This window comes from Carica papaya, chromosome 3 (assembly GCF_054855325.1).
Source record: "Carica papaya isolate Zhongbai chromosome 3, ASM5485532v1, whole genome shotgun sequence".
NCBI classification, from domain to species: domain Eukaryota; kingdom Viridiplantae; phylum Streptophyta; class Magnoliopsida; order Brassicales; family Caricaceae; genus Carica; species Carica papaya.
This window is the reverse complement of record NC_142311.1, coordinates 5,587,057-5,612,892: the sequence shown is the minus strand read 5'-3', so window position 1 is coordinate 5,612,892 and position 25,836 is coordinate 5,587,057. Positions and strand designations below refer to the sequence as shown.

The 25,836-nt window shown below is 35.4% G+C and overlaps 3 protein-coding genes across 4 annotated transcripts; all 3 read right to left on the bottom strand.

Annotated features, from left to right (window-relative positions):
- Positions 1-920: 920 nt before the first annotated feature.
- CKL10 (casein kinase I-like 10) lies at positions 921-10,308 on the bottom strand. Its single transcript, XM_022043771.2, has 14 exons — positions 9,504-10,308; positions 9,353-9,393; positions 8,489-8,558; positions 8,207-8,355; positions 8,023-8,118; positions 6,207-6,277; positions 3,142-3,203; positions 2,960-3,023; positions 2,783-2,867; positions 2,485-2,611; positions 2,299-2,372; positions 2,137-2,200; positions 1,724-1,848; positions 921-1,588 (listed from the first exon to the last, which is right to left on the bottom strand). Exons 1-14 carry the CDS (start codon positions 9,577-9,579, stop codon positions 1,307-1,309), a joined length of 1,386 nt encoding a protein of 461 aa, XP_021899463.2. The 5' UTR covers positions 9,580-10,308; the 3' UTR covers positions 921-1,306.
- Positions 10,309-11,606: 1,298 nt separating this feature from the next.
- LOC110815894 (Tetratricopeptide repeat (TPR)-like superfamily protein) lies at positions 11,607-15,516 on the bottom strand. The gene has a single exon (XM_022043864.2). The coding sequence runs from the start codon at positions 14,671-14,673 to the stop codon at positions 12,295-12,297; it is 2,379 nt and encodes a 792-aa protein (XP_021899556.2). The 5' UTR covers positions 14,674-15,516; the 3' UTR covers positions 11,607-12,294.
- A 127-nt stretch (positions 15,517-15,643) lies between these two features.
- Positions 15,644-23,139, bottom strand: LOC110825158 (uncharacterized protein At4g14342). 2 transcript variants are annotated; one of them, XM_088215250.1, is made up of 5 exons: positions 22,967-23,139; positions 22,508-22,593; positions 22,297-22,420; positions 21,971-22,024; positions 15,644-15,955 (listed from the first exon to the last, which is right to left on the bottom strand). In XM_088215250.1, the coding sequence occupies exons 1-5, from the start codon at positions 22,970-22,972 to the stop codon at positions 15,908-15,910; spliced, it is 318 nt and encodes a 105-aa protein (XP_088071376.1). In that variant the 5' UTR covers positions 22,973-23,139; the 3' UTR covers positions 15,644-15,907. The 2 variants fall into 2 exon arrangements, with proteins under 2 accessions (XP_088071376.1, XP_088071377.1); XM_088215251.1 differs by lacking the exon at positions 21,971-22,024 and having other exon boundaries at positions 22,967-23,137.
- Between the last annotated feature and the right edge of the window lie 2,697 nt (positions 23,140-25,836).

The following is a 25,836-nucleotide window of genomic DNA, read 5'->3' as shown; positions in this document are numbered from 1 at the left end:
CCTTGGAAGTTTCTCCATCACAAAAGGTTCCTCAAAAAATTAATTGTTTGATCTTCTCTATTTTGTCTCACATAATTTAAGAAAAGTTCTAACTCACACTTCCAAGAACTCTTCCTTTTAGAATGGTTTATCTTTTACTAGATTATTTTTTAGGCTGCAGCTTGGTTTGGATTTCAAGAGAAGAGAAACAAGATTTTAGCTCCAAGTTTTTTTGTGTTGTAACCTTTCTTTTCTAAGGTAAATATATATATTTTTCCCTCCTAGATCAAGTTTAAGGCTCAATTGAAATAATTTTTGAAACTGAAAATTAAAATGAACCAAGAAAAAATCATCATGAATCGTCCGAGATTCTTCAGAAAATCCGAGAAACGGCAAAAACCTTAGGCAATGAGTTACATTTAACTTCACCTTAATCATTTTCTCTTCAATATGTCCTCCTAATCTTTTAGGATGTTCCCATGTATTCTCCGATTACATATACGTAGCCAGTTCTTAATCAGATTCCCCGTATTATAAAACCAATCTGAACGAACCCATATTTTGCACTTCTGCAATTTAAGAAACCAGCCATTAACCAATTGTATTTTATATACATATAGCGTAAAAACATAAGAAGATACCAATATAATGTAAATAACAAAATACAACGAGAAGGACGAGCCCACTGGTTAATTTCTTTCCGAAAGGATCTTCCAACTCAAAATAATAGCTTAGGATGCGTACACGGGACAAGATTACTATAAAGCAAAGACTCTCTTGTCACTTCATAAAAGTTATGTACGTGGATTATCAATCGCCCAAATAATCAATCACTCAGTAGTGCCATCTTCTCAAGCTAACCGACCAAAGGCTCTGCAGAAACGCTAACTTTATACATTCACAACAGATAATGTGAAAAGCATTGTGAAATAAAAAAAACATCAGAGAGAAGCCCAAAGCAGGCTTTAGTTTGTTCTTAAGCATTATTTTGTTCTGAAAGAAACTCATAAAGAAGGTGATTATTAAAACTAGCGATGTTTTAAACATATGAACAATTCCCCAGAGTGAGATCATTTATCTCTACTCTTCAGGAAGTCTTACAGGGGATATAATTCCACTAATCAGAATCCCTGATGAGGTATATGCAGAGTTCCCAACTGGTCTATGGATAAATTTGACTGAAGTAAACTTGTGGATGAAGCCCAGCAAAAGCAGATATATATGTGCACAGAGTAGCTGCAGTGAAACCAGAGTGGAGTTTTTGAGATATGAAACTTTATAACCTCGAAATAACTGGTTCCTTCTTACCATATGTACTCCCTACCACTTATTTCCTTTTTCCAGTGCCAATTGTAAGAAGCTCAAAGCTCCTAAGTGCATCATCACGTCCGCTTCTAGTGGCTGCAGTACGAGCAAACGAAGTTGATTTAGACTCAAATCCAGGTTGAACCCTTTGTGTCATGGAGAGGCGAGCACTGCTTGAAACTAATCTGCTTGACCGATTCTCGGTAAAATCACCAGAAGAGCTTGGTCTGTTGCTTGAAACAACAGCCCTTTTTGACGTACTTCCATTTCGAGATGAAGAGCGAGGTCTTTCAGAATCAGGGTGCTGAAGGGGTTAAAAATATTAAAGAAAAGGACAAAACAAGATTCAGCTTCTAGCAAAGTGTAAAATGTCAAAAACGTTGAAGTGCCAGTTTGTGCAGAAACTCAAAAGTCAAAAAGTTTACAGGCAATAACTAACCATGTCCTTGGGTGATGGCACATCATCTGAGGTTCTGTGTCTAGCCTGTTCACCAAGACCGGAGCCATTTCGTCTAGCAAATGCCTCGACTGCACCAGAAAATCTATCTCGGATATCCTGTCCCCCTATGAAAGAGGAATTAATGTGTTAATATCAACAATTATTAATTTTTCCCACAGAGCGAGAGAAAAAATCAACTAAATCTTCTTCAAAACTTGGAAAGAAAGAGACGCAATTCACAGCTAGTCAACTAAATACTGGAAAGCATACAAAAACAAAAAAGAAAAAAGAACCTTAAACCCTAGAAGAAAAGGAATCATCACCTAAAAATTTGAGGGAAGTCTTAGATAAGTTCTATTGATATAAATATTACCTAAGCTATTTATGAATGTTTCCAATTAATGAAAAGGTACCTAAAGGCCTTTCAACTCTCTCAGCAGATGGTCCAGGGGCATTTAGAGCTGCTTTGAGATTTGGCTGTCAAAAAAGAGACAAGCACGAGAATAAAACAACCACTGAGAAACTGAAACCAGGAAGACACTGTCACTTCATAACTATAAATGCAAATAACTAACTCGTTGTCTAGAGCTGGAGCTAATCTGTGGATACTTCAATATTGTCCAATCGAATACGTGGTCAAACTGATAACCTGTTACCAACAAATATGATTAAGTTTCTTAAATGTTGACGAGATCACTGAATACTATATTAGCACACAGGCAGACAGGCAGAGGAATAAAACGCATGATAGGATAAGCAACCTTCTCGAATAAATAGATCACGGAAAAGCCTCTTCAGATATGAATAATCTGGTTTGTCCTCAAAACGCAATGATCGACAATAATGGAAATATGAAGTGAACTCAGATGGATAAGATTTGCAAAGCACCTGAGAAGGGATATATCAGTGTTTCAGCACACATAATACGACGTGAAAAAACTCAAAGAAAGCAAAAGATAGAAGTTAAAACACCAAGACACTTGTTAGTAAATAACAAGAAACACTATCATTAGAAATTACTTTGTAGGTACGAGATATATAAGAAGAAACCACTTATACCTCTATAGGTGTGAGCATCTTTTTTTCACTGATCTTGTCATATTTCTGCTTTTTGGTTCCTGCTTTTAAGCCTTGCCAGGGAAGGCTGAGACAAAGACATAAGAATATTAAAGTTAAAAAATGTCAAGGAGCTTTAGACAAATATATGTGATGCATGGAACATAGATGTCCCCCCACCTTCCTCGTAGAAAATACATAAGCACATAACCGAGGGATTCCAGATCGTCTCTTCTGCTTTGCTCTGCAAGTTAATTAAGATCCCAATAAGACAGATTACAGACAGATGAAATTCATAGGTCTCATATATAATGGTACCAGAAGATCCATCTCATTATGAGTCACACAGACAATTCACTTACCAACTCCAAGGTGAGTGTTAACACTAGCATAGCGAGCGGTCCCTGTAAGATTCTTGTTCTCCCTGAAAGACATACTTAATGAGTATTTATGAAAGAGAAAGCTGAAGGCTTATAGGACAAAGTTCTTCCTGATCATAACACTTGGCACATGACAATCCAAGGTTTCCCGGTACAGATAAGAAAACAGAACTAAAATCATACGCTAAATTACCTACTGGTTGGGGATGTCCTTTAAGAACGATACAAGATAGTGCAATCACCTATATAACATAGATGCCTATATTAACTAAAAACTAAAGGTAAGTTTGACCACAAACGCAAAACATTAGGAAAGCATCATTGCCGAAGATAAAGTCACCTTAAAAAATCACTCGTTAGACAAGATACAAGAAAAACTACTTTCCTGGAATCTTTCTTCATAGCCTCTGCAATGTTTTGGAATATAATTATGCTGGGTAATCCAATTTTCATATCTGCCCCACTCCATCCAGGGATGGGATCGGTAAATGGGGGCGTGAGTGCAAGTGGTGAAGTAGGTAAGGAGAGAGAGAAATTAACAAGCGAGACGGATGGGATGGGCATGAAGAAGACATCCCATACCTGCCTCACCTTTCTCTTTTTAAGTATTTTTCATATGTTTAATATATTTATAATATATACTATTTATTTTTATAAGGAAAAACTTATATTATTCTTTATATTTAATATTCATTGAGATTGTTATTAACCTCATTTTCCTATTCTCAAATTTTTATAATTATTCTACATAAAATGTAGATAATTAGATAAACCTTAATATTTAAATTAGGCAGGACAGATGCTAGGGTGAAGATTTTCCAATGGAGCAGGATGGGGAAAATTCTTCCTACCAGCTCCAGCTACACTGAAGGAGAGGATGAGGTGATGAGGTTGGTTAAAAGAGAGAGGTTCCCTGCCCCAAACCTACTCAACTATCACCTAAAAAGAGCCTATACATGATGAAAAACCTCTTTTCTTTTATTAAGGGAGAAATATGATCAATAATCAACCAAATGGTTACCAAAAGAATCTACACCACAAATAAGAAAGGCTCCAAGACATCTAGAAGGAAGAAGCTATCCTTCACTGATGAGAACGTGACTGGTATTCAATTCTTGATCGAAACCATAAAACTCGACCAGTCTAGACTAGATAACTGACCTGTAAACTGGCCAAATTAAATTTGGTCAAGTTCAGTCCAAAAAAATTTAAATTCAAAATTCCAATCTAAAACAAAAACTGGATTTTTTAATTTTAATGTTTGCTAACCGCTATCTTTATGCTACTTGATGAATTTTTGTACTTTTCTTATTGAAAAATAAAGGTTTTTTTTTTAATTTAAAAAAACAACACAAAGATGTTTAATTAAGACAGAACAAAATACACGTGTACGGAACTACAATCAGTCCTCTTTTATTTTGATATGGTCTTTGGTCCAAGAATTTGTAACTTTGGTCCCAGTCCTGTCCGGTCCTCCTTTGGACCAATAAGCTCGGCATGACTGTTCAGATACAAAGGGCATAAAAACAGTGTTCCCTTCTTATAAGGAAAGGGGTAATTTCTCCTTCAGAAGCCCATCAATTTCTCGCTTCATATTTCAATATAAGCTCTATGCATGGAAACCACCCATTCTACACCTATTTGCATGTTTTTTATAAGTAACCGAAAAATCTTCTCAATGCACACAATTTGGAAATGATTAAACCTGGAAGTACAATCCAATATTAAACCAACTAAAAGCAGTTTCAAAAAAATATATTTGGTCGAATGAAAAAAAAAAATGTGCCCAAAGAAAGCAGAATTTCATACTCAAAATATCTAACAGTTCTAGAGAATTTTTTAATTTCTCAAAACATTTCTATATAATCAAAATTAATAAAATTTACGGAGAACAAAGCAAAAAGCTTTTCTATAGATGTCAAACTTTTACTCAAAAAAAGTATTAAACTCTGCTCTAAGATCCTCTTAAAAAACAAAGCTGATTACCTGCTTCACATTAAAGCATACAGAACCAATGCCACAAATATAGATGTAGAAACAAAGTGATATAGGACAAATTAGGGCTAATTTGCCCACTTTAAGATTTGGAAATAAAAATCTAGACTTTGCACCTAGTTGTTCTTAGACATCACATCTAAAAAATCTTAAACACTGCATTAAAGAATTTATTACGTCACAACCAGAAAAATGAGAAACCACAAAGTATTTTATTAAATAACAAAATATGTCTCAAGAAATTACATTAGGGAGATATTTATGATGTTTTCTAAGTAATTTTTATTAAGAACAATTACAATAAAAAGTACTAAACAAACAAGAATAGAAATATTACTCCTAATAAGATAGATACTGCTACTAATAAATTAACAATATTACTCCTGATAAAATCGGAAATACTACAACCAATACAAATAGAAAAACTAACTAATAATAAGAATAAATCTTAAAGTAACTAAAATATAATAATAGACTCTTAAATAATATAATAGTTTTATATAGGGATATGCATCGGTGAGTTCTGTCGGTTTCGGTTAAAAAAGTTTAAAAGCGATAAAAAACCGACTGATGCGAGATAACCGACCGAACCAATCAAAATAAATAAGAAAACCGAAACCAAACCTGCTGAAATTTATTCCGCCAGTTCGGTTAATTACTGAAATTGTTCCACCTTCTCCTCTTCCTTGTTAATCTATTTTCAAATTTCAAATCTGCATCATAAATGCATTTTCCTCTTTCACACACACTCTCTTTAATGCTTCCACTAATACTTTTTCCTCTTCCTAGCATTTAACTAGGTTTCCTACCCACTAATCTATATAGGACAGTAGTTCTCTACTAAAAAAATACTAGCGTAGCTCCATATATTTAATAGAATAATGATTTATAATCTATTTAGGCGATCCTAAGCCAATAAACTCTGCATCACCACATGTTTTGAACTAGAATTCACCAAAACTGGCAATACTGTCATACTATCTAAAGACTGAAAAGTCACTACTGAAGAGAAGAACATCCCCTTGAAAACAATGATTGATTATGTTAAGTACCTGTATGGTATATGCTTGTGTGTTTGAAGATCCCTAAATTTCTTTGCAAGCCCATAATCAATGATATACACCTGTGGTTGAATGAGGGAAATAAACCAATAAAGGAAATGCTTAGAATAAGAATAAGGCACATTCTATAACATCTCAAATAAAATACCAAAGAAGTACTTTATAGCATGGAACAAATTATCCGGATCTATAAAGGGCTAGGACCTTCTTGATGGGATTTGAAAGATGAACAAAATCAAAATCTCATATAACATTTTCACAATTTTTTTAATCACTCTTCATATTTCTCCTCCATTTTTCTCTTCTTCAAACCATTTATTTTTTGGAAGTACTCAAACCATTAATAAATCACCTCCATTAGTAACTCTACATTCAAAATATTAAAAATTTGATTTATCTAAAAATAATTAGCTTAAACAAACAAACAATGAATGTAATTCTGATATTTGAATTTAATCATGTTGTAGAATCGGTCAAATTCTACATGGGAAACAACTCTTAGCTCTATCATGGAAAAGGTAAGCACACGACACTAAGTGAATCATCATTCACTTATCTCAAAAAAGAAAAAAAGTGAATTATCATTCACTGAACGGTTCAAAGGAAGTGACTGACATACATCTGTGATGAACTAAATCCATGATTATGGAGAGATAAAGAACTAACATTGAGCAGCATACAGGAAAATTGTGAATGGCTCCAAAAATAATTTAAAAGAAAGAAAAAAGCCTGTAATCCTTAATCAAGACAGCATATGCCATACAGTAACTTTGAATTAAGTCAGACAAAGGAAATATATTATTTTTTTCAAATGAAGTATAAGTATATTCATTAATTATAGGTACCAAGGGGGCACCAACCCATATACAAAAGAAATTAAAGAAATATATTATATTAATAGCAACCTAATAGAAATGCAAAAGGGATTGGGAAAAAATGTTAGAATGAATATAACCACTGGCCAACAATTTCTTCTAAACTTATGCCACTCAAGCCAAAAATGAACAACTACAAACCATGCAAAACATGCATTTTTCTATATCCTTCTGATGTCATTCTAAAATCAGAGCCTTAGAATACATCCCTCACAGGCTTGACTGAAACATCATCAAAATGCATTATTATTACCACAATATATAAAATCATAACAATTGTTTAACAAATCAAAAGTGAGATCGTTCAGAATAGCGGCAAAATTTTTTTCCCAATAACTGTTACCACAGAATTCTTTCTGTCAAAGCATTTGTTACCATAGATACTTTAGTTCTCTTACTCTTTTGGGGAAAAAAAGAATGATACTACTAATTTTTCTTTACTTTCTATTTGTGTCCTTAAAAATTCTTAAAATTGGAAAACTTAAATCTTAAGCATTTATCCTTCCTTGTACTAGAGTATTTTCTCAAAATTAAAAAAAAAAACCCATCAAAACGTAACAGTTTATCGAAATTTCAGTTGGCCTGAAAATTTTTGTCTTGCAAATTGGTGATTGGCACTGAACAGCATTTCCTCCCAGCTACTCTCTTGAGGAAAGAAATAAAATCCAGATACCACAAAACACTTCCCAGAAACTTATTTTATTTCTACATTTAGAAAGGGAGACCTATGGAAGATTTAGAAATAAACAGAACCTTCTTTTATTTCTACCTTTAGTTAAGGCAGATGTATGGAAGATTTAGACATCATTAGCAATCCATTTTTTTTCCATGAGCAGCGAACAATCATTTCTCAATTGTTTCATCATACACTTCTGTCGAAGGAAAATATATGAAATGCACTTACTGAGTAAAACAGTAAAAGAATAATTTACCTGGTTTGCTTTGCGACCTAAACCCATCAAAAAGTTGTCAGGCTTTATATCACGGTGAAGAAAGCCCCGCGAATGCATATATTCAACTCTATTTAGCTGCACAAAGTAAATGGAAAAGAAAAAAGCATATATGATTTACATATGAACCGACAAAACCAATCCTGAAATTGGTAGACGCACTTACTAATTGATCTGCAAGCATCAATACTGTTTTCAGAGAAAATCTCCGATTGCAATAATTAAATAAGTCTTCCAAGCTTGGTCCAAGAAGGTCAATAACCATAATGTTGAATTCACCCTCAACTCCGAACCATTTCAGATGCGGAATACCAGCTTCACATGCAGAAATCACATTAGTATAGCTTAACTAAGAAAAATATTTAATCCAGAATAAATCATATAAATGTCAAAGAGAACTTAATAAAAATCTCTGCAGAAAAGGAAAGTAAAAGAAAATAAAACTTACTTCCTCCTTGAAGAAGCATGTATAATTTTGACTCATAGTGAAGTTGAGGATGCTTGGTCTGTGCAGATTCCTGGGGATAAAGGAAAGATCAAGCAATATAAAAGGCCAAACTCACAAGTGATATAGTCACAAGACATTATGATCTTCAAAATGAACAAGAAGAAAGGTTAGACTATATAGAATCTGAATAAAAACTTTATACATATTCGCAAAGATATAGATTTTTAGATCAAATATTTCAACTTATTTTAATAAAACATCCTTCAATACAAATGTCCCTGACAGATCCTTTTTTCCTGAATCGAAATTAAATGTCTCAATCCAATAACTCAAAGTAAATGCAAGACAGCTGAAGACCACTCATCAACAGAATTGAAAAAGAAAGTTAATATTATAACCTTCTTCTCTGGAACCTCCATTGCAACAACCCAATACAACTAATAAAATCTTCAAAAAAAATGATACTGAAAAGACATGCTACTGAACAAAAGTATGTTTCCACTGTCTTCAGCCTAACTAGGATCTCCAGAATGTAAGGCAAAGTGGAATACCAGAAAGATTTCTCAGAATTTGATCTAGTTAAACCAGATATAAAAATGAAAGAGCCCATGGCATTACAATGAAAAAGACCATTTACCACGTTAATAAATTGCAAGAACTAACCCGCCCCTTTCCAGGGTAATAAATAAGTTAGCTATACAAAGAACTGCAAAATCAAACTTACATGTTTACAGAAATTACAAACGACATTACACAATTAATTCATGCATATTCCGAGCATACACGATAAGATAATTCAAAATAAAAACCACCCTGACAAAATAATCCAAGGAGCATGGGAAAAAGATTGCTTTCAAAAAATACCAGCTTGACAGCCACTTCTTCTCCACTTTGCACATTAATACCTGCAGCACCATAAACCAACCCAGAAAAAATACAAAACATATGTCAATAAAAGGAAAAGAAGGCCAAAGCCCTAAAAACACAATCGCGACAGGTAAAGACTATTACGTACCCAAATAAAGTTCACCAAACGATCCGCTACCTATCTTGCGCCCCAGCTTAAACTTGCCACCGATAACATTATCCATGGTTATAATTCCGAATCAAGATATGATGAAAGACTACAGTATCCTCTCTCCCCTCTTTAGCTCATAATCCAATTCAACGTACAGATTACTCAAAAAAAATAAATGAAATAAAAAGCAGATTACTCAAAAATATTTGCTTATCACTAAATCTCATCGCCGATTGTCCCACCCATCACCCAGATCCACGAAACACATGGAGAAAAAAAACTAGTTGTCACAAAAGTAAACAATCCAAACTGAAAAAATGGGAACTTCTGTGCTCCAAATGATGGAAGCCAAAAAGCAAACACTTATCTCACAACTGACCACACTAACACGAACACGAAGCTGCTTAAAAAAACTAAGCCATGCCCATTAACCAGTTAATCCAAACAGAAATGAATTCAACTGCATTTTCTGGAGAAAGTTGGAAAGAAGAAAAGTGGATGAAAAGTTTGGTAAAGGCGAAAATCAATGGGTAAAAGGTGGTTTTATCACTATTCTTTTTTTTTTTTTTTTGCGGAAAAAATTAATAAGAGAATCTAAAAGCTACGAGTTGTGCGGCAAGAATTTGGGGATGAATTCATTTGGCGATATTCGGATCAGCGGTAAGGACAGAGATAGAGTTTATTATATTCTTAGGTAAAGAATATTGAGAGAGAAAAAATGGAAGAAGAGTGATGGGAAAACTTGAAGATTGATATGAGGAAACTGGAAAGATTGCAGACATTATTGGCTTTTAGTTCTTTTGGTAGAGAAGGCAAATATCACTTGTTCTTATTCTTACACATGATTTTCCCATGTTGCCCTTACATTAAAATATAATTTACATACTTTAAATGGTTTTTAAGATATAAGTTTGTTTTTTATTAGATTAAAAAACATGTAGTTATTACGTTATATTATATGAAATATATTTTTAATTTTTTATTATGTTATCATATTATTAAAATTAAAACTATATATTATGGGCATTATTAGTATTAGAGATTGTTAACGGGACAAGTTATTTGTTAACTTTATTTAATTTATTCCGAAATAATAAACGTTTTAAATAATATGAACATTAATTTTGTTTTTTTATTTCATAATTTCTTATTTAGACATTATTAATGGGATGAATTATTTAATATTTCCAACTAGTAATGATCAAAAGGTTATAAGTAAAAAAAAATCTTATCAACTTTAATTCATATGAGACAAGAAATCATTTGTATATTAACATATCCTAATTACGTGCATGCATAGGATTAGTGCAGAGAATTTTAAAATTTTATCAATTAATAATTAATTGAAGAATATTTTTTTTATAAAATCAAACTTTAATATTTTATTTTGATTTCACCAACATAAACACGTAAATATGTACGTAATATTGCAAATATAGAAATTATAATAATCATATAAGATGTAAAGTTTAAACTAAGAATTTTTTGAATAATAAATACAAGTGCGATAATTGTATTTGGATTTAATAGTAATTATAAATCGGTATGTGCTAGTTCTAATTTAAATAAAATTTTTAGTCAAACTGTAAAAGTGTTAGTAATTTATGTGCTTAAATTCAATTAAAATTTTAGTTAGGCTAATTGATATAATTTTAATGGAAATTTTTAATTTAAGATGAAAATTTTAATTAAATAACTAATAAAATTCTTAATTATGTAGTTTTAATTTTAACAAAAAATTTAGTTAATATAATTGTGACATCTGGTAGAATTTTCACTGGTTAATAAAATTTTTAATTTTTTAATACAAAATTTTGAGAAAATTAGAGTTTCCAAAAGAACTCATATTGGTTTCAAAGCTTATTTAATGGGCTCCTTTTTTTTTTTTTTTCCCCCGTAGACTGTTAATAGATTTTTAATTTAAACAGTTTATATTTTATTATAATTTTAAATTAAATAGTTAGCATAACTACAACTATTTTCTTACTTTTCTCAGGTTTAATTTCAATAAATTTTTAACTAAGCAATTAGTATAACATTTAAATTACAAAGATAGAAAAATGTGTTTGGTATATAATTAAATTAATTATAATTTAAATATTTGGTACATAATTAAATTAAATTTATTCATATTTTTAATTTTATAACTATCATTGCAGTTTAGTAAAAGGGAAAAGAATAATTTGCTCTGTCCTCACTGTGCAGCTCCCTAAAATAAACAAGAGATTCTACTTTACCTAGAGAGTGGGCTCCTCTATCCATTTCCATACCTACCAACATGACAAAACTAGAAAAGCCTAAAACACATTGCTTTAATCTCTGCTTCAATGCCTCCAAAGCATTACAGAAGTTGCAGGCATTGGTAGAGTGTTAAGTCGCTTTCCAGTGATCTTTTTCACTACACCGACTGCTCGCTCAATCTTTAGCCCTTCCATCACTGCCATGGGAAATTCTAAGTTGCCTCAGACATTAAGACACAATTTTTTTTTAAAAAAATTATCTGATTATTTTCAGTGGCTGAGATTTCTTTCTTCCTAATCAAAAGGTGCAGAATCATGGAACACCATGCCTTGCTTCAACCGCATCTGGAAAATGCAGCAGAATGGCCCCATTGATGATGTTCTCATCTTTCTCTGCACACAAGCAATTAGAAATATGCAAAATGCCCAGGAACCAAAACATCTCTTGTTCAAACAATGTAAACTTCATGTCAGTAGAGCTTTTTAGCTGTCAGTCTGTGATCATATTCAATGATTATGTCTCCGCAGCTGCTCCATACAAGAGCCAATTACCAGTAATTCCCACATGAACAATTTCCATCCTTAAAATGGTGAAATCGGCTATTATCCCTGACAATTATTTCTCTCTCAACAATCTTTGATATAAACTTGATTGCTGTATGGCAGTCCACACATACCCGGATGTTTTTTGTTACTCGAATTGTTGTTCCAGGAGGTGTGCTAATGATACCAAAAGCTATGGCTAGCCTCTCGCTATGGCTTCCTAGTAAGTACTTCTTTTGCTCCTCTTCAACATCATGGAGCTCCTCATTTGTGTCGGCAACATACCCTTCTTTTTCCATCTTTTCTAAAAGAAAGTCCAAAAACTCATTGATTCTGTCATAAGAAGGGTGAGATTTATCTCCTGCCACAAAAGCATGCATCTTGGTTTTAACTTCAATCCAGCTACAAGCTGGTGTTTTCTTCATGCCCTTTTCCCTCATATACAATCGCAACTTCACTGTGTCCTTCCATCTCCGAGCAGCTGAATATATGTTGCACAAAAGAATATAAGCTCCAATGTTATCAGGATCCACAGCAAAAATTTTCTTAGCAACCTTTTCAGCCAGCTCAACATTCTTGTGGACTCTACAAGCAGCTAACAATGTTGACCAGACACTCCCTGTTGGTTCAATATGCATGCTGGAGATGAATTGATATGCTTCGTCTAACTTCCCAGCACGGCCAAGAAGATCAGCCACAGCAGCATAATGTTCTAAGCCTGGAGCAATGCCATAATTCTGAGTCATACTATTGAAATATTTCCAAGCTTCATCTATCAATCCAGCATGACTACAAGCAGTTAATACAGCCACAAAAGCCACATCATTGGGTCTCACACCCTCTGTTATCATCTGCTCAAATAAAGAAATGGCATCACGCGCACGGCCATGCAAAGCATGTCCCATGATAATGGCTGTCCAGGATACCATGTCATGTAGCTGAATTTTGTCAAAAATGCATCTTGCAATCCTAATGTTCCCACATTTGGCATACATGTTCGCAAGAGCACTGACTATGAACACATTAGCATAAAAATCATTCCTGATTATGTATGCGTGGAGTTGTTTTCCTAAATGGAGCGTCGTCAAGTGGGCACAAGCAGGCATGATACTAGAAAAGGAAATAGGCTGGGGCTTAATTTTGGACACTAACATCCATCGAAACAATCTAAGACCTTCATCAAATAGGCCATTCTGCACACATCCTGCAATAACCGAGTTCCATGAAATGCTATCTTTTTGAGGTAGGAGATAGAAAACCCTATTTGAATCTTCCACCCTTGCACATTTTGCATACATGCCAATCAAGCTACTTCCAATAAACACGTCTCTATTGAATCCATGTCTAATAGCATATCCATGAATCTCCTTTCCCTTGATGAGATCCGCATACTCTGCAAATATAGGAAGGACACTGGACAGGGTGAAAGAATCAGGCTTCAAATTGGCATTCCCCATCTCCCTAACCATCCTTAAGGCTTCTTTGTACATCCCATTTTGTGCCTTCCCAGAAATCACGGTATTCCAAGAAACAACATCCCTCTTTGGCATCATTTTGAAAACTTTTTCCACACTGTCAATTTGCATTCTGTCTATCTTTTGCGTATAAATTTTGTCAGGACAATAATCAGCTATGCCATCTGTAGCATCAACAAGTGGCAATGTCTCACTAAGAAGTTTCAAATTGAAGCCATGACCAATTCCCACAGCCATTTTATCGAAGTCATCTCTACTACAGTTGGAACTCTCATATGAAAGAAACGCTCCATTCCTTGGATCCCAATCGGCATGTACTATCCCTCCAACACTATTACACTTATCGGGTGAATAATTCATGTTCAATTCACTGTTTTTCGTTCTATGCGGCATTTCGTCGAACACATTCAACACACGAGTTACCTGTCCACCAGTCCCACCCAAAGCTTGAAACTTTGAGTACATATTCATAAGGGCATTCCCGGTATACAAATCGAAATCCATTCCCAGCCTAATAATACAGCCATGAACGGACTCGCCCAGCCTGGTATCCACGAGTAAGGTACATGATTTTAACACAGAAGGGATAACGTTGTGATCTGAGTATTTACCAGAAGCACGCATTTTAATAAAAGTAGCCAAAGATTGCACAAGACAGCCATTGTTGGTGTAGCATCTGATGATGGATTTCCAGGCAAGGAGTGGGGGCGAGTTGAGAGTGTTGAAGAGAAGAATGGAATCTCGTAGAAGGTTGAAGTTTGAGTAAAAGGAGATGATTATAGACGCAACAGAGTGAGAGAGTGATCGGGTTTTTAGGATTTGGGCATGAAGTTGCTTGGCTTGGTACTTAGATTTGATGGTACCAGGGTTTCTGAGAAGGGTCTGGATAAGAGCTTGAGCCGAACTCATTATTTATCTCCATTAAAGTACTTGAAGAATGAAGGTGCTTCCTTGTATGTATGAAGAACTTGTACTTATCATTGAAGAGCCAACACAGGGAGCTACAAGTGTGGCTGACAAAAGGATACACATCTCCTGCTTGGAATTTCACCTCTGTTCTTCTATTGACTGTTGCTTGTATTACAATTTCTTTTTTCACTATATGGTTGGGTTGGTAATTCTCTCTCTCCCGACGAGATTGAAATTCAACTGTTTGTTTTTCTTTCTTGTCAAAAAAGTTATATTTTAATTGGTGAGTCTTGAGAGGATAATAGTAAAAAGTATTCTGAAATCAAACAATAGTCTGAAACCTTAATTTTCATTTTCATACTTCATTTTTCACTTTATGATCTGAATTCTTGCATTTTTATATGTTTCCATATCTCTCAGTAAAACGCACTCAGTTAACAGCTCTTCCAGATTTTGCTCCAAACAAATCACCTTTGGATGGGACTACTGGGACAAAAATTGCAGGAAGGTCTAGGCAGAAGACTGAGTTTTTGCAGCAAAGTTCTATAATTTTGCTCTGAAATAATATCATTCCATATGTTTGCTTCACGCTCGTTTCAAAGGCTCATAGTCCCCACATAATGAAATTGATGATGTCGCAACCACATCATGACCAGTCGACCTCCATGATAAATGACCTAGTTTATTATTCTTACCATGTCACTTTCAAAGTTTTCCAACTTCCAACATCTTCACCAGAGAGAAAAGGCACCCGGCTTCATAGTTGTTGCTTGGAGCAGGAACCCTGTTGCTTTACATGGCACGGCATTCTTGGAGTTCCAAGGAAGAAATACCAAGAAGTGAATCGCAACAAGTATCTAGAGCAAACGTGCTACACCAATTCACAACTTAATAGTGCACCAGTTGCTCTAAGCATTAGGGTTAAACTCAATGAGCAGGCCAAGAAAAGCTCTTAGATTGCTAAGATCGATGGTCCATGATCAAAACATGAATTAATAATATAATTCAACATTCTAACCAATAAAAAGTCAAATTTCCACCGCAATGGAAATATAAATACAGAGTCAGAGTCATTTAAGTGCACCATTTTTTTCGGAGTACGTCATTTAAGGGCAACATAAAGCTAAATAAATCCACAAACGATCTACAGCAAACACAAATTTCGGGCCTGTTGGTTCCTCATATTGCAGGCACTTGAATCAAGGTTTTCACTTCACATTCTAATCAGCAATCCTCAATCATCTTCTCTTTCAGGGGGCAAACCACATGGCAAAAGCATTTTCTGTTGACAAATATCAAAATAAATTAAAACGTTAGGTGTATTTTTCACTAAAACAACAATTAAGCCTAACAAAGAGGAAACAAAACATAATATAACAAAATCATGTAAAAGCTATCATGACTAATAAGAATCACTAAAATCAGCCGCAGAGTAGAGGAACTGCATAACTCATATAATTTCATTTAACTTTATATTGCTAGTCTAGGGATGATTCCCTCCTTTTTTTCTTTTTCTTTTTTTTTTTAACTCTCCCACTTTCCCTCTATGTGGCAATATTGATTGCCTCCTTAGTAGGAGAGGGAAATATAAATGCCATGGGTCTAACTTATGGAAGAAAATCAGCTCCGACAGCAAGACTTTTTATGACTGCTTACGTTGGCAGGTTGGTAATGGTGCTGAAATAAAATTCTGGAAGGATGAGTGGGCTGGTGACTTCAAACTGAAAGATAAATTCCCAAAGATTTTTGCGATTGCTAAAGAGAGGGATATTCTTGTGGAGAAGGTGTTTGAGAAGGGAGAAGGGGGAGGTGGATGGTGTATTCAGGTTAGAAGAAGTTTAAAGGAGGATGAGGAGGCTGAATTCTGTAATTTGCTGCGGTGGCTTGCTGTTTTTAAGGTGAGTAATGAGAATGACAAAAGAATCTGGAAACCAGACAAGAAAAAAAGCTTTTCAGTGAAGTCCTACTACAATCTTATTGCCATTAAATTATGCGGAGAATGCCAAGACAGCACCATTTAAGCAAATTTGGAGGTCTAAAGCTCCGCCCTGAATGGCTTTTTTTATTTGGGAAGCTGTCAAAGAAAAAATCTTGACCATTGATGCATTGAGAAAGAGAGGAATGATAATAACCAATAGGTGTTACATGTGCAAGTGATAGGTCCCAGTCAAAGCCATTTAGATTTTTCACAAACTTTTCTCTTTCGGGTGAGAATAACCACAGGTAATTTTGCAGAGATGTTCTCCCCTTTTTCTCGTGCTTCTGGTAGTTTAAATAGCAGAATTTCTAACTGTTCTACCTAAAATAAAGGATCTTAGTTAAAATGTGCAGAAAGAAATTAAACATGTGAAAGGATAAGTGACTGGGCTGGTGTGTTGCGAGGATCATGCGGAGTGCAGAAGCTGCGCAGAGATCGTGGGATCATGCAGAGTGCAGAAGTTGGCCAGAGATCGTGGAGGTTGGGAGTGAAAAAGTTGAGAGGGAATCGTGGGGGTTAATCTTGGAGTGTTGACTGTTTTCTGGGGATTCTTTTTTGGGTTTTCGTTGGGATCTTATGATCCTATCATTGTCTCCCCCTTTTTTAGAACCTTGTCCTCAAGGTTCAGGTACTTTTGGTCTCTTCGTTCAGCCAAGCTTCACAGGATCAGCATTCTCTTCCTCTTCGTTGCCTTCTAGAAGTAATAGTTGGGACCGGCGGCATCTGTGGCTGAAGATAAACTTTTTGTTATAGTGGAAGCACAGACCTTATGCTTGCCGAGGCTGTGCCTCTTCCCAAGATAACCGCTTGGGAGCTGCGAGTGTTTCTGTTAGAGCTCGCGGAGTCTAGTCGAATAGGGGAGCGCGCTTATGGGTCGGGTTGATTCCACCCGCCCCAGTCTAGCCTACCTTGACGGCCCAACTGTTCCTCGTGCATGCGGGCCAGACTTATTGCATCCTTCAAGGTCCTGGGCTTGAACATCCTTATCCCATCTGCTATCTCGAGCTGAAGCCCAGCCATGACGATGCCAATTAAAGCCTTTTGGGTCGAGCCGTAAACTTGGTTGCCAAGCCGTTCAAACTCCTTTTGGTACTCTCTCAATGGGCCAACCTGTTTAATTTTAGACAAGGCCTCATCAAAGTCTTCTGCCTCTGTTGGCCCAAAGCGGGCCCAAAGTTCTTCTACAAATCCGATCCATGTCACCAACTTCCCCTCTTCTTGATAAGTTCGACGAAATCATTGCCACCACTGGTTGGCTTCACCTTCCAAGTGGAAAGAAGCCAATTGCACTTTCTATTTGTCGGCGATGGCTTGGTAATCAAAGAATTGTTCCACCCGGTTGATCCATTCGGTCGGATCATTCCCTACAAAAATTGAAAATTCTAGTTTGGCAAGTCGAGAGTGGAAGGGGGGACAGTTACCTTCATTTCTTCTGTGTCCTTCGTCACAGGCAAGCTATGTCGGCCCTGCTCGGACTGGGGTGTTGCTGCTGTAATCTCTCGGTTGGCTAGCAATGTTTCGGTCAACCGTTTGAGGGTGTCCCTCATCTGGTGCAACTTATCCGCAACTCCCAACTCCATTCTGCTGAAGCTATCTTGCAATCCCCCAACGCTTGCATCGAGTTGTTCAATCCTCTCCTTATTAGACATGGCTCTCATACCAATTGATAAGTCCCAGTCAAAGCCATTACGATTTGTCACACTTTTCTCTTTCGGGCGGGAATGACCATAGGTAATTTTGCAAAAATGTTCTCCCCTTTTTCTCGTGCTTCTGGTAGTTTAAATATCAGAATTTCTAACTGTTCTACCTAAAATAAAGGATCTTAGTTAAAATGTGCAGAAAGAAATTAAACATGTGAAAGGATAAGTGACTGGGCTGGTGTGTTGCGGGGATCATGTAGAGTGCAGAAGCTGGGCAGAGATCGTGGGATCATGCAGAGTGCAGAAGTTGGCCAGAGATCGTGGAGGTTGGGAGTGCAAAAGTTGAGTGGGAATCGTGGGGGTTGATCCTGGAGTGTTGATTGTTTTCTGGGGATTCTTTTTTGGGTTGTCGTTGGGATCTTATGATCCTATCAGCAAGGCTGAAGAAGAATCTTGCAGTCACTTGTTACTCCATTGTCCTATGGTCTACAGAATTTGGGAGCATGTGTATGGGATTATGGGATTGATGTGGGTCATGGAGGGTAGTGTTAGTAAGAAGCTGTTGGCGTGGGCTAATTTATGTAAAAAGAAAATAGATTTATTTCTTATCTTGTTTTTCATTATATGGGTGGTTTAGAAGGAGAGGAATACTAGGGCTTTTGAGGGTCTTGAAATAGACACATTGTAAATATTAGGGTTAGATAGCTTCATACTTTTGGGTCTATTTTGATTAGTCATGACATAGCTAATTAGGAAGATGTTGGGGTTGTTATGAACTACCTGATCAACTGTTAATTTTGTATTTGGGGCGGTACCCCCTTGGTACCTTTGTGCATAATAATATTTCTTTTTTATTTTAAAAAAAATATTGATGCCCTCCTTAACATCAAATGCACCCTTCTCTGCTTTTGTTGCCTCACACTTAAGATCAACTTGGCTAAACCAAAGTTGGTTCTAGTTGGGGCGGGGCTGTATGTGGATGTCTCCAGGTATTTTGGGATGTAAGATGCCAAATTTGCTCTAAAATATCTAGGATTACCTCAGTGCTGAATTCAAAGTCAAAGTCAAGCTAGAGTTCATGGTAGCTAGATTCGACAAAAGATTTGTAGGGTGAAAACAGGTTATCCATCCAAAGAGAGCATGCTCATTCTCATTAAAGGTACATTTGTCTAACCTTCGCATTTGTTATTTGTCTTCCCATTTTCGACTAGTGTGGGAAGGACATCGGAGGCACTTCAGTGCCAATTTTTGTGGCGTGCATGACTCGAGCCTTTCGGAGAAAATTATTTCCAGATGGGCAAGTTCTATGACAAATGATTGTTATGATGGTCAGCTTTAGAGCAATTGTTCCTCATTGTGTTCTCTTTGGCTACAAGCAACTATGCTATTGTGTGGGACATCTTTCCTTGCTCTTTCAGCCAGAAAGTGTGGCTGTGGATCTCGTCAAAAATCTGAATGACTGAGAGTTTGATGAATAAGTTAGTTTCCTTCAGCACCTCTTCCTCCATAGCTAACAAGACAGACATGAAATTGGGTATTAACAGTTCCTTCACATTAAAATCCTTATTCTTGCACCTAGTTTATTTATATCCAATCCATAACATCTCCCTTTAAAGCATATTTGAAAGCTAAATAAGCCTCCTAGACTCATTTCCCTTGCTTAAGAGGTAGTAAGAGAGAGAATCATCATTATTGACGATCTTAGGAAAAGGGGAAATATTCTAGTGAATGGTATTACTTATGCAAGAGACCAGCTGAGTCCTAGAAACATTTTTGTGGTGTCTTTAATCCTTTCGCGTAAGTTGCATTGCTTTGAGTTCCTTGGTTTGGGTTGAAAATTGGTAGGTTTTAGGGGTCAAATCTATCTACAGTGACGAAGCGGATTGGTTGCAAATGATTTGAAGAGGAAGTAATGAAAGTTGTTTGGGCCTTGAGTATTGACAAAGGACCTAGACTAGACGCCTTTTTTATAACTTTCAAACATGTAGAATGTAGTCAAGTTGAATTTGATGAATTTTACATGAATGAAGTCATTAGTAGAAAAATGAATTCGACATTCATCACCTCATTCCTGAAAAAGATAACTCCAAGAAGGTATATTACTATTACTCCATTGGTTCAGTGACAAGTGGATGAAGAAAAGTGCCATCCTTAAGACTTTGTGAGGTCCTGGATGACACTTTCCATCGACCAAAACCCCTTTATGAGAGGATGACAAATTGTAGATGTCTCTATTATAGTAAACAAAGTGGTGGAGCATCTCCAGAATGCTAAGGAAAAAAGTAGTCCTAAAGTTAGATTTTGAAAAAGCTTACAATAGTATGAATTGGAGATTCTTGGAGAGAGTAATGGCGTGAAAAGGTCTCGGGGAGAGACAGAGGACATGTAATAAGGGGTGTTTATTATCTGGCCATTTGCTGTCATTATAAATGGTAAGCCACAAGAGTGGTTTGCAGCCTCTAGAGGTATAAGGCAAGAGGACTCACTTTCACCCTTCCTCTTTATTTTGGTAATGGATGTGTTAAGTAGGATGTTGTTACATGGGTTGGAGAGAGGATTCTTACAAGGTTTCTATGGGAAGCAATAGAATAGAGGTCTCTCATCTTCAATTTGTTGATGGCACTATCTTATTCCTGTTACACAACAAAAAGCTCCATTAAAGATGCACTCGCACTTGGTCAAGTGTTTAAGCATATATCAAGATAACAGATAAATTTGATACAGAGTGGGTCAGTAGGATCAATGTGAGTGAAGAGACAGTGAAAGACCCGACTGATGCGATAGGGTAGACTAGACTTTCATGGCCGATTACATATCTAGGAGTTCCTTAGGAGGTAATCCTAGGAGTAAATCATTTAGGAAGGTGTGTTTAATAAAGTTGTTAAAATACTGGAATCTTCTAACCATGATAAACCTTCTAAATTTCTTGGAACCTATTCAACTTAACACCCAATCAAACATTATGACATGGACCCTGGAACCTTCAGGGTTATTCATTTGCATCATTTCCAAACCTAATGGTAATCCAAGATACAAGGCCAAAGAGTTCTGGAAATCTCCTCTTCCTTCTTAAGTCAAAGCGTTCACTTGGACTGCCATTCATTAGAAGTTAAACACTTATGAGATGCTTCAAGTTCGCTGACCTCATCGAGACCTGTCTCTAGATATATGTGTGATGTGTTTTGTATGATGAGAGATGCACTAACATCTATTCTTGCACTGCAGTACATCTTGGAGGTTCTGGATAAAATTGTTGAAGTTGGTTTAAGTTGGGTGACGCCCCCGACAACGGAGGCGTTCATAGTTGTTTTTTGAAAGGGAATGGACTGCAGGTATGGCTAAGCCCCTTGTGAGAGGTGCAATATTTCCTATCCTTTGGAGCATCTGGTTTGCAAGGAATCGTCAGATTTTGAATGGCCATACCACCCCTTTCCAAGAGCCGTAGAAAGAGCCATTTTTTGGGCTACATTGTGGGTTCAAGCCCACTGTCATTATTCTACTATTAGCATCACTGATCTACATCGAAATTGAGAAGTTTTTATTTCTAAGAGCTAGTATTTTGTTTTCTATGCATTTCTTTTACTTTTCTAGCAGTGGAGGCTGTCTTATTCTCCTTGACTGTATTCTTTTTTCCCTTCTCTATTAATAATACTTATTGGAAAACAAAATAATGTAGTACCTCGACTGAATGCAGAATCGAAGCATAAGAGTTGCAACGTAGCCATGTGTCAACCTATGTAGATATATCAAACAATCTCATTCACAATTTTCAAGCCACATAGCACTCAAGGAATAGGTGGTTATTTTTCCCCTTTCCATTCCAATCATATAGCTATTTCTTATTAGGTAGTAATTATGCACAACTAGTAAACATAAAAGAAAACAAGATAAAGAAAATAAAGAGAACCTGCATGAAGTTGTAGCAATCACATAGCTATTTCTTATTAAACAGAAATTATGAACTAGTAAATGTAAAAGGAACAAGGTAAAGAAAATAAAGAGAACCTGCATGAAGTTGTAGCGCTCTCTCCCGATTGATTCGTTTTCTGCGATGGCAAAGTATGCTAGAAGAGGGTAATGTCCAATGTATGAGGCATAGCTATCACGTTGAATATTCACTGCCCACTCACTAAAAACTCCAACAAAAGCATGTTTAAAAAAGTCAGAAAGTAAAAAAATGAATTCTTAAAAAAAGGGAACAAAACAGGTAACTCACAATCTATTCAAATCCGCATGCCCAGTTCCCACATATTTAGCTTGGAGGTGTTCAAGCTGGGAATTAATGTTAAACCTATCACTTGCCTGCAAAGACACTCATAACATCAATTCCACCATTGAGGACAGATATATCACTACTATAAAACTGGGAAAAAAGATGCAACTAGATCATTGCTTATACATTTCTAAATTTGAGATACACCAACAGTCACAAGAATGAGCAGGAGACGAAAAGATATGAATTGATAAAAAAATATATATATTATTTATGAGTTCACTGCAGAAAGCGAGTCCAATTTCTGTTGATTGGGAGGGAAATAATAAACACAATCAAACGAGAAAAGAAAGTACAGGATTTTAAGTTAAGGGCTAAGAAAAAAATTTTAAACACGAGATGGAGGGCAGCGTAAGATGCAATAAATAATTAGGGTTTCGTCTTCACTTAGAGAAAGATTACCTGCATCTTTCGCCTTCTAGGAACGACAGCGACGAGCTTGAAGAGATGATAAGAAACAAAACCACGCCCACTGAAAGAGCAATCTGAGAGAGAATAAATGGACCGACAGTCTTGTGATCGAATGAAGCCTGACTGAGCCTCCGTCTGTTCGCGGAGAGCAAGAGAAGGTTTAGTTGAACTACTTATATATTTAATTATATAATTACTAAATAATTTTAATATAAAAATAAAACTTAAATAGTATAAATTTCTAATAATCTCAATAATTATCAATTACTATATATATCATCGAAATTATTTACATCTGATATTAAATAATAATACATTAAATCAAATTCTATTTTTATATTTAAAAATTTCAAATAAATAACTATTTAATTTTATTTGTATCTTTTAAATTTTAAGTAAATAATAATATTTAAAATTTTATTTTGATATAATATATAACTATAATTAGTATTAACATATTATTTTTATTTTTTAGGTTTAAAAAAAGGGAGCAAAATATAACTTTTTTCTGGTATTACTTACATATATTAATATATTGTTAATATGATTGATTACATGAAATACTAAAAAAAAAATCAAATTAAAGTTTCTTCTACATATTTTTTTAAAAAATTATTGTATAGTTTCACAAAAGTGTAAATTTGCAGTAATGTGGGGTTTAGAGTGGCAAAGCTCTAAGTTATATTCTCTATGTACCGTCCTTAAATAGTTAATTATAAACAAATTAATTTTAAAAAATTAATAGTCAAATATAAATTAAATTTTATTCTTATAGTTTGAAAATTTTAAATAAACAACAATCAAATAGATAATTATTATATACATCATTATATAAATTTTATTTTTATATTTTAAAATATATAAAAATTTATTTTTCAAATTAATTTATTTTAATTTAATGTGGAATTATAAAAAAAAAATAAATTAGGGATAAGATTAAAAATAATTTTAGTAAAAAAGAGATAGAAACTTAGGTTTTATAGTGTTTTTAAAAGAAAAATTAGAACAAAAACGTCAAAGTGCAAATAAAAAAATTTGGTCATATAAGACCGCTCAATCAGCAGTCTCGACGAATCGGAGTGCGCAGCATCGCAAGGCACGCTGACTCAGTGCTGCGCAAGAGGCCACGCTGGTGATCCGCGTGTTCCACAATCAGACGACCCAGGAGCGATTCCGTATGCGTGGACGGTTCGGATCCGTTTCTCCCTTATGTGCGATCGGACGGTCGAGATCAAACTCGATGAACGGTCTAAATTTGTTTTCTCGTTAAGTGCGATCGAACAAATGAGATCAATCGTGATGGACAGTCCAGATTAATGCGATATTAGTATAAATATTTCGCATCACGCTGAACCCAAATCCTAACCACTAGCCCCCTACTGGAGAAGAAGAAAGAGACGCCAGAAAAGAGAGCCGACTGCTAACCGTCGCTACACCGAAGCCACCTCCGACTGCAAAAAAAGGTAAAAATTCTCCTACCCACTCGAAATTCGATTCCGAGCACTCCTGTAATCATATCGGAGCAAAACAAATAGTAGGTGAGCCAAAACTACGGGCAAAGCCCGGGGGAGGTGCTGCGGGCAAAACCCGCAACCTCCTCTGATGAGTCCCTTCCCATTTTCCATATCATGCGATTTTTCTCATGTTGTGTTTACCGTTCTGTTTTTTACAGGTTAACCCAAAAAGGAATCTCAGCCGCGAATGTGAGCTGGCAGAGCCACTGCACCCAAAAACTCTACCACCGGTAGGTTTTTGTTTTCTGGTTTTTTGGGCCAACTGAGACCCACTATTGTATTTTTTCGTAGAGATACGTATAAAGTCAGCCAAAATCGGCCAGGCTGAAGCAAATTGCTGCCGCGGGTAGTGGTGTCGTTGTCGGAGCACGGTGGTGCCGCCGTACCGGAATTCTGAAATTGGTCAGAAATGAATTTTTAATACCGATTTTGGATTTCTGGATATTTTTAAGTACGTGAAGTATATTTAATCTCCACATGAAAATTCAGAAAACCTGGGGACTGCTAATAGGCGCAGTAAAAAGTTCGGTATTTTGAATATCGATTCAGATAAGAATCTCTCATTTTATTCTCTATTATGGAATTGAAACTTAATAATCAATAATATGGTATTTTGTGAAATTTAAAAAATTTTGAAAACAATTATAGATCACAAATGGAATTAGAACCGGTTAGTTATTTACTTGTCATATTTAACTTTTTATTTAATTTTACAGCTTTAAATACATGATAATATATTAGAATGATTAAATGATTCAGTTGTGCTTCCTTGATGCATATATGTTTGTCTTGCGTGATTTACGGTTGATTTATGAAATATGAAATTAATATACAAATAGAAAATTATTTAATTATGCAAATTAATAAATCGTTGTCTTACTGGATATTCTGAGAGATGGTAGACAGATCGGGTACATAGGGACGATTGAGAGTATTTTTAACACTCATACCAGACGTGGTATATGGACGATCCAATTCACCTTCATACCGGATGGGGTATCGAGGGATGATATTTTTAGTATTAATATCGAACGAGATATGAGGACGGCTGATTAGTTGACAAGTTTAGATATCGGATTCACGTATAGTGAAACATCACTATAAACCTCCAGAAATACCAATAAGCAGATAAAAATGAAAGTTGTTGTTCTTACTCACTTGAATATAAGATTATAATGTTATTTGAGTTATTGTCTCTATAAGTCAATTTTAAAAATCTCATAACAGTAAATATGCAATAAATGATTTTCTTTATAATAAATGAACTTACTTAAATTAAGAGCTCTATTACTCGTTTTATATTTTATGATTTTTACCAACCTTCAGTTTTTGTATTGGTGAGTAGTG

What these genes read in the sequence shown, in the direction of transcription:
- LOC110815894 (XM_022043864.2), bottom strand. Translation starts at nt 14,673, where the DNA reads ATGAGTTCGGCTCAAGCTCTTATCCAGACCCTTCTCAGAAACCCTGGT.
- LOC110825158 (XM_088215250.1), bottom strand. An exon ending in AGCGCTACAACTTCATGCAG is followed by an intron (nt 22,025 to 22,296) that starts GTTCTCTTTATT and finishes ATATCTACATAG; the next exon opens with GTTGACACATGGCTACGTTG. An exon ending in CGATTCTGCATTCAGTCGAG is followed by an intron (nt 15,956 to 21,970) that starts GTACTACATTAT and finishes ATTTGTCAACAG; the next exon opens with AAAATGCTTTTGCCATGTGG.
- CKL10 (XM_022043771.2), bottom strand. Translation starts at nt 9,579, where the DNA reads ATGGATAATGTTATCGGTGGCAAGTTTAAGCTGGGGCGCAAGATAGGT. An exon ending in TGATGCTTGCAGATCAATTA is followed by an intron (nt 8,119 to 8,206) that starts GTAAGTGCGTCT and finishes TACTTTGTGCAG; the next exon opens with CTAAATAGAGTTGAATATAT. An exon ending in GCTCCAGCTCTAGACAACGA is followed by an intron (nt 2,201 to 2,298) that starts GTTAGTTATTTG and finishes CTTTTTTGACAG; the next exon opens with CCAAATCTCAAAGCAGCTCT.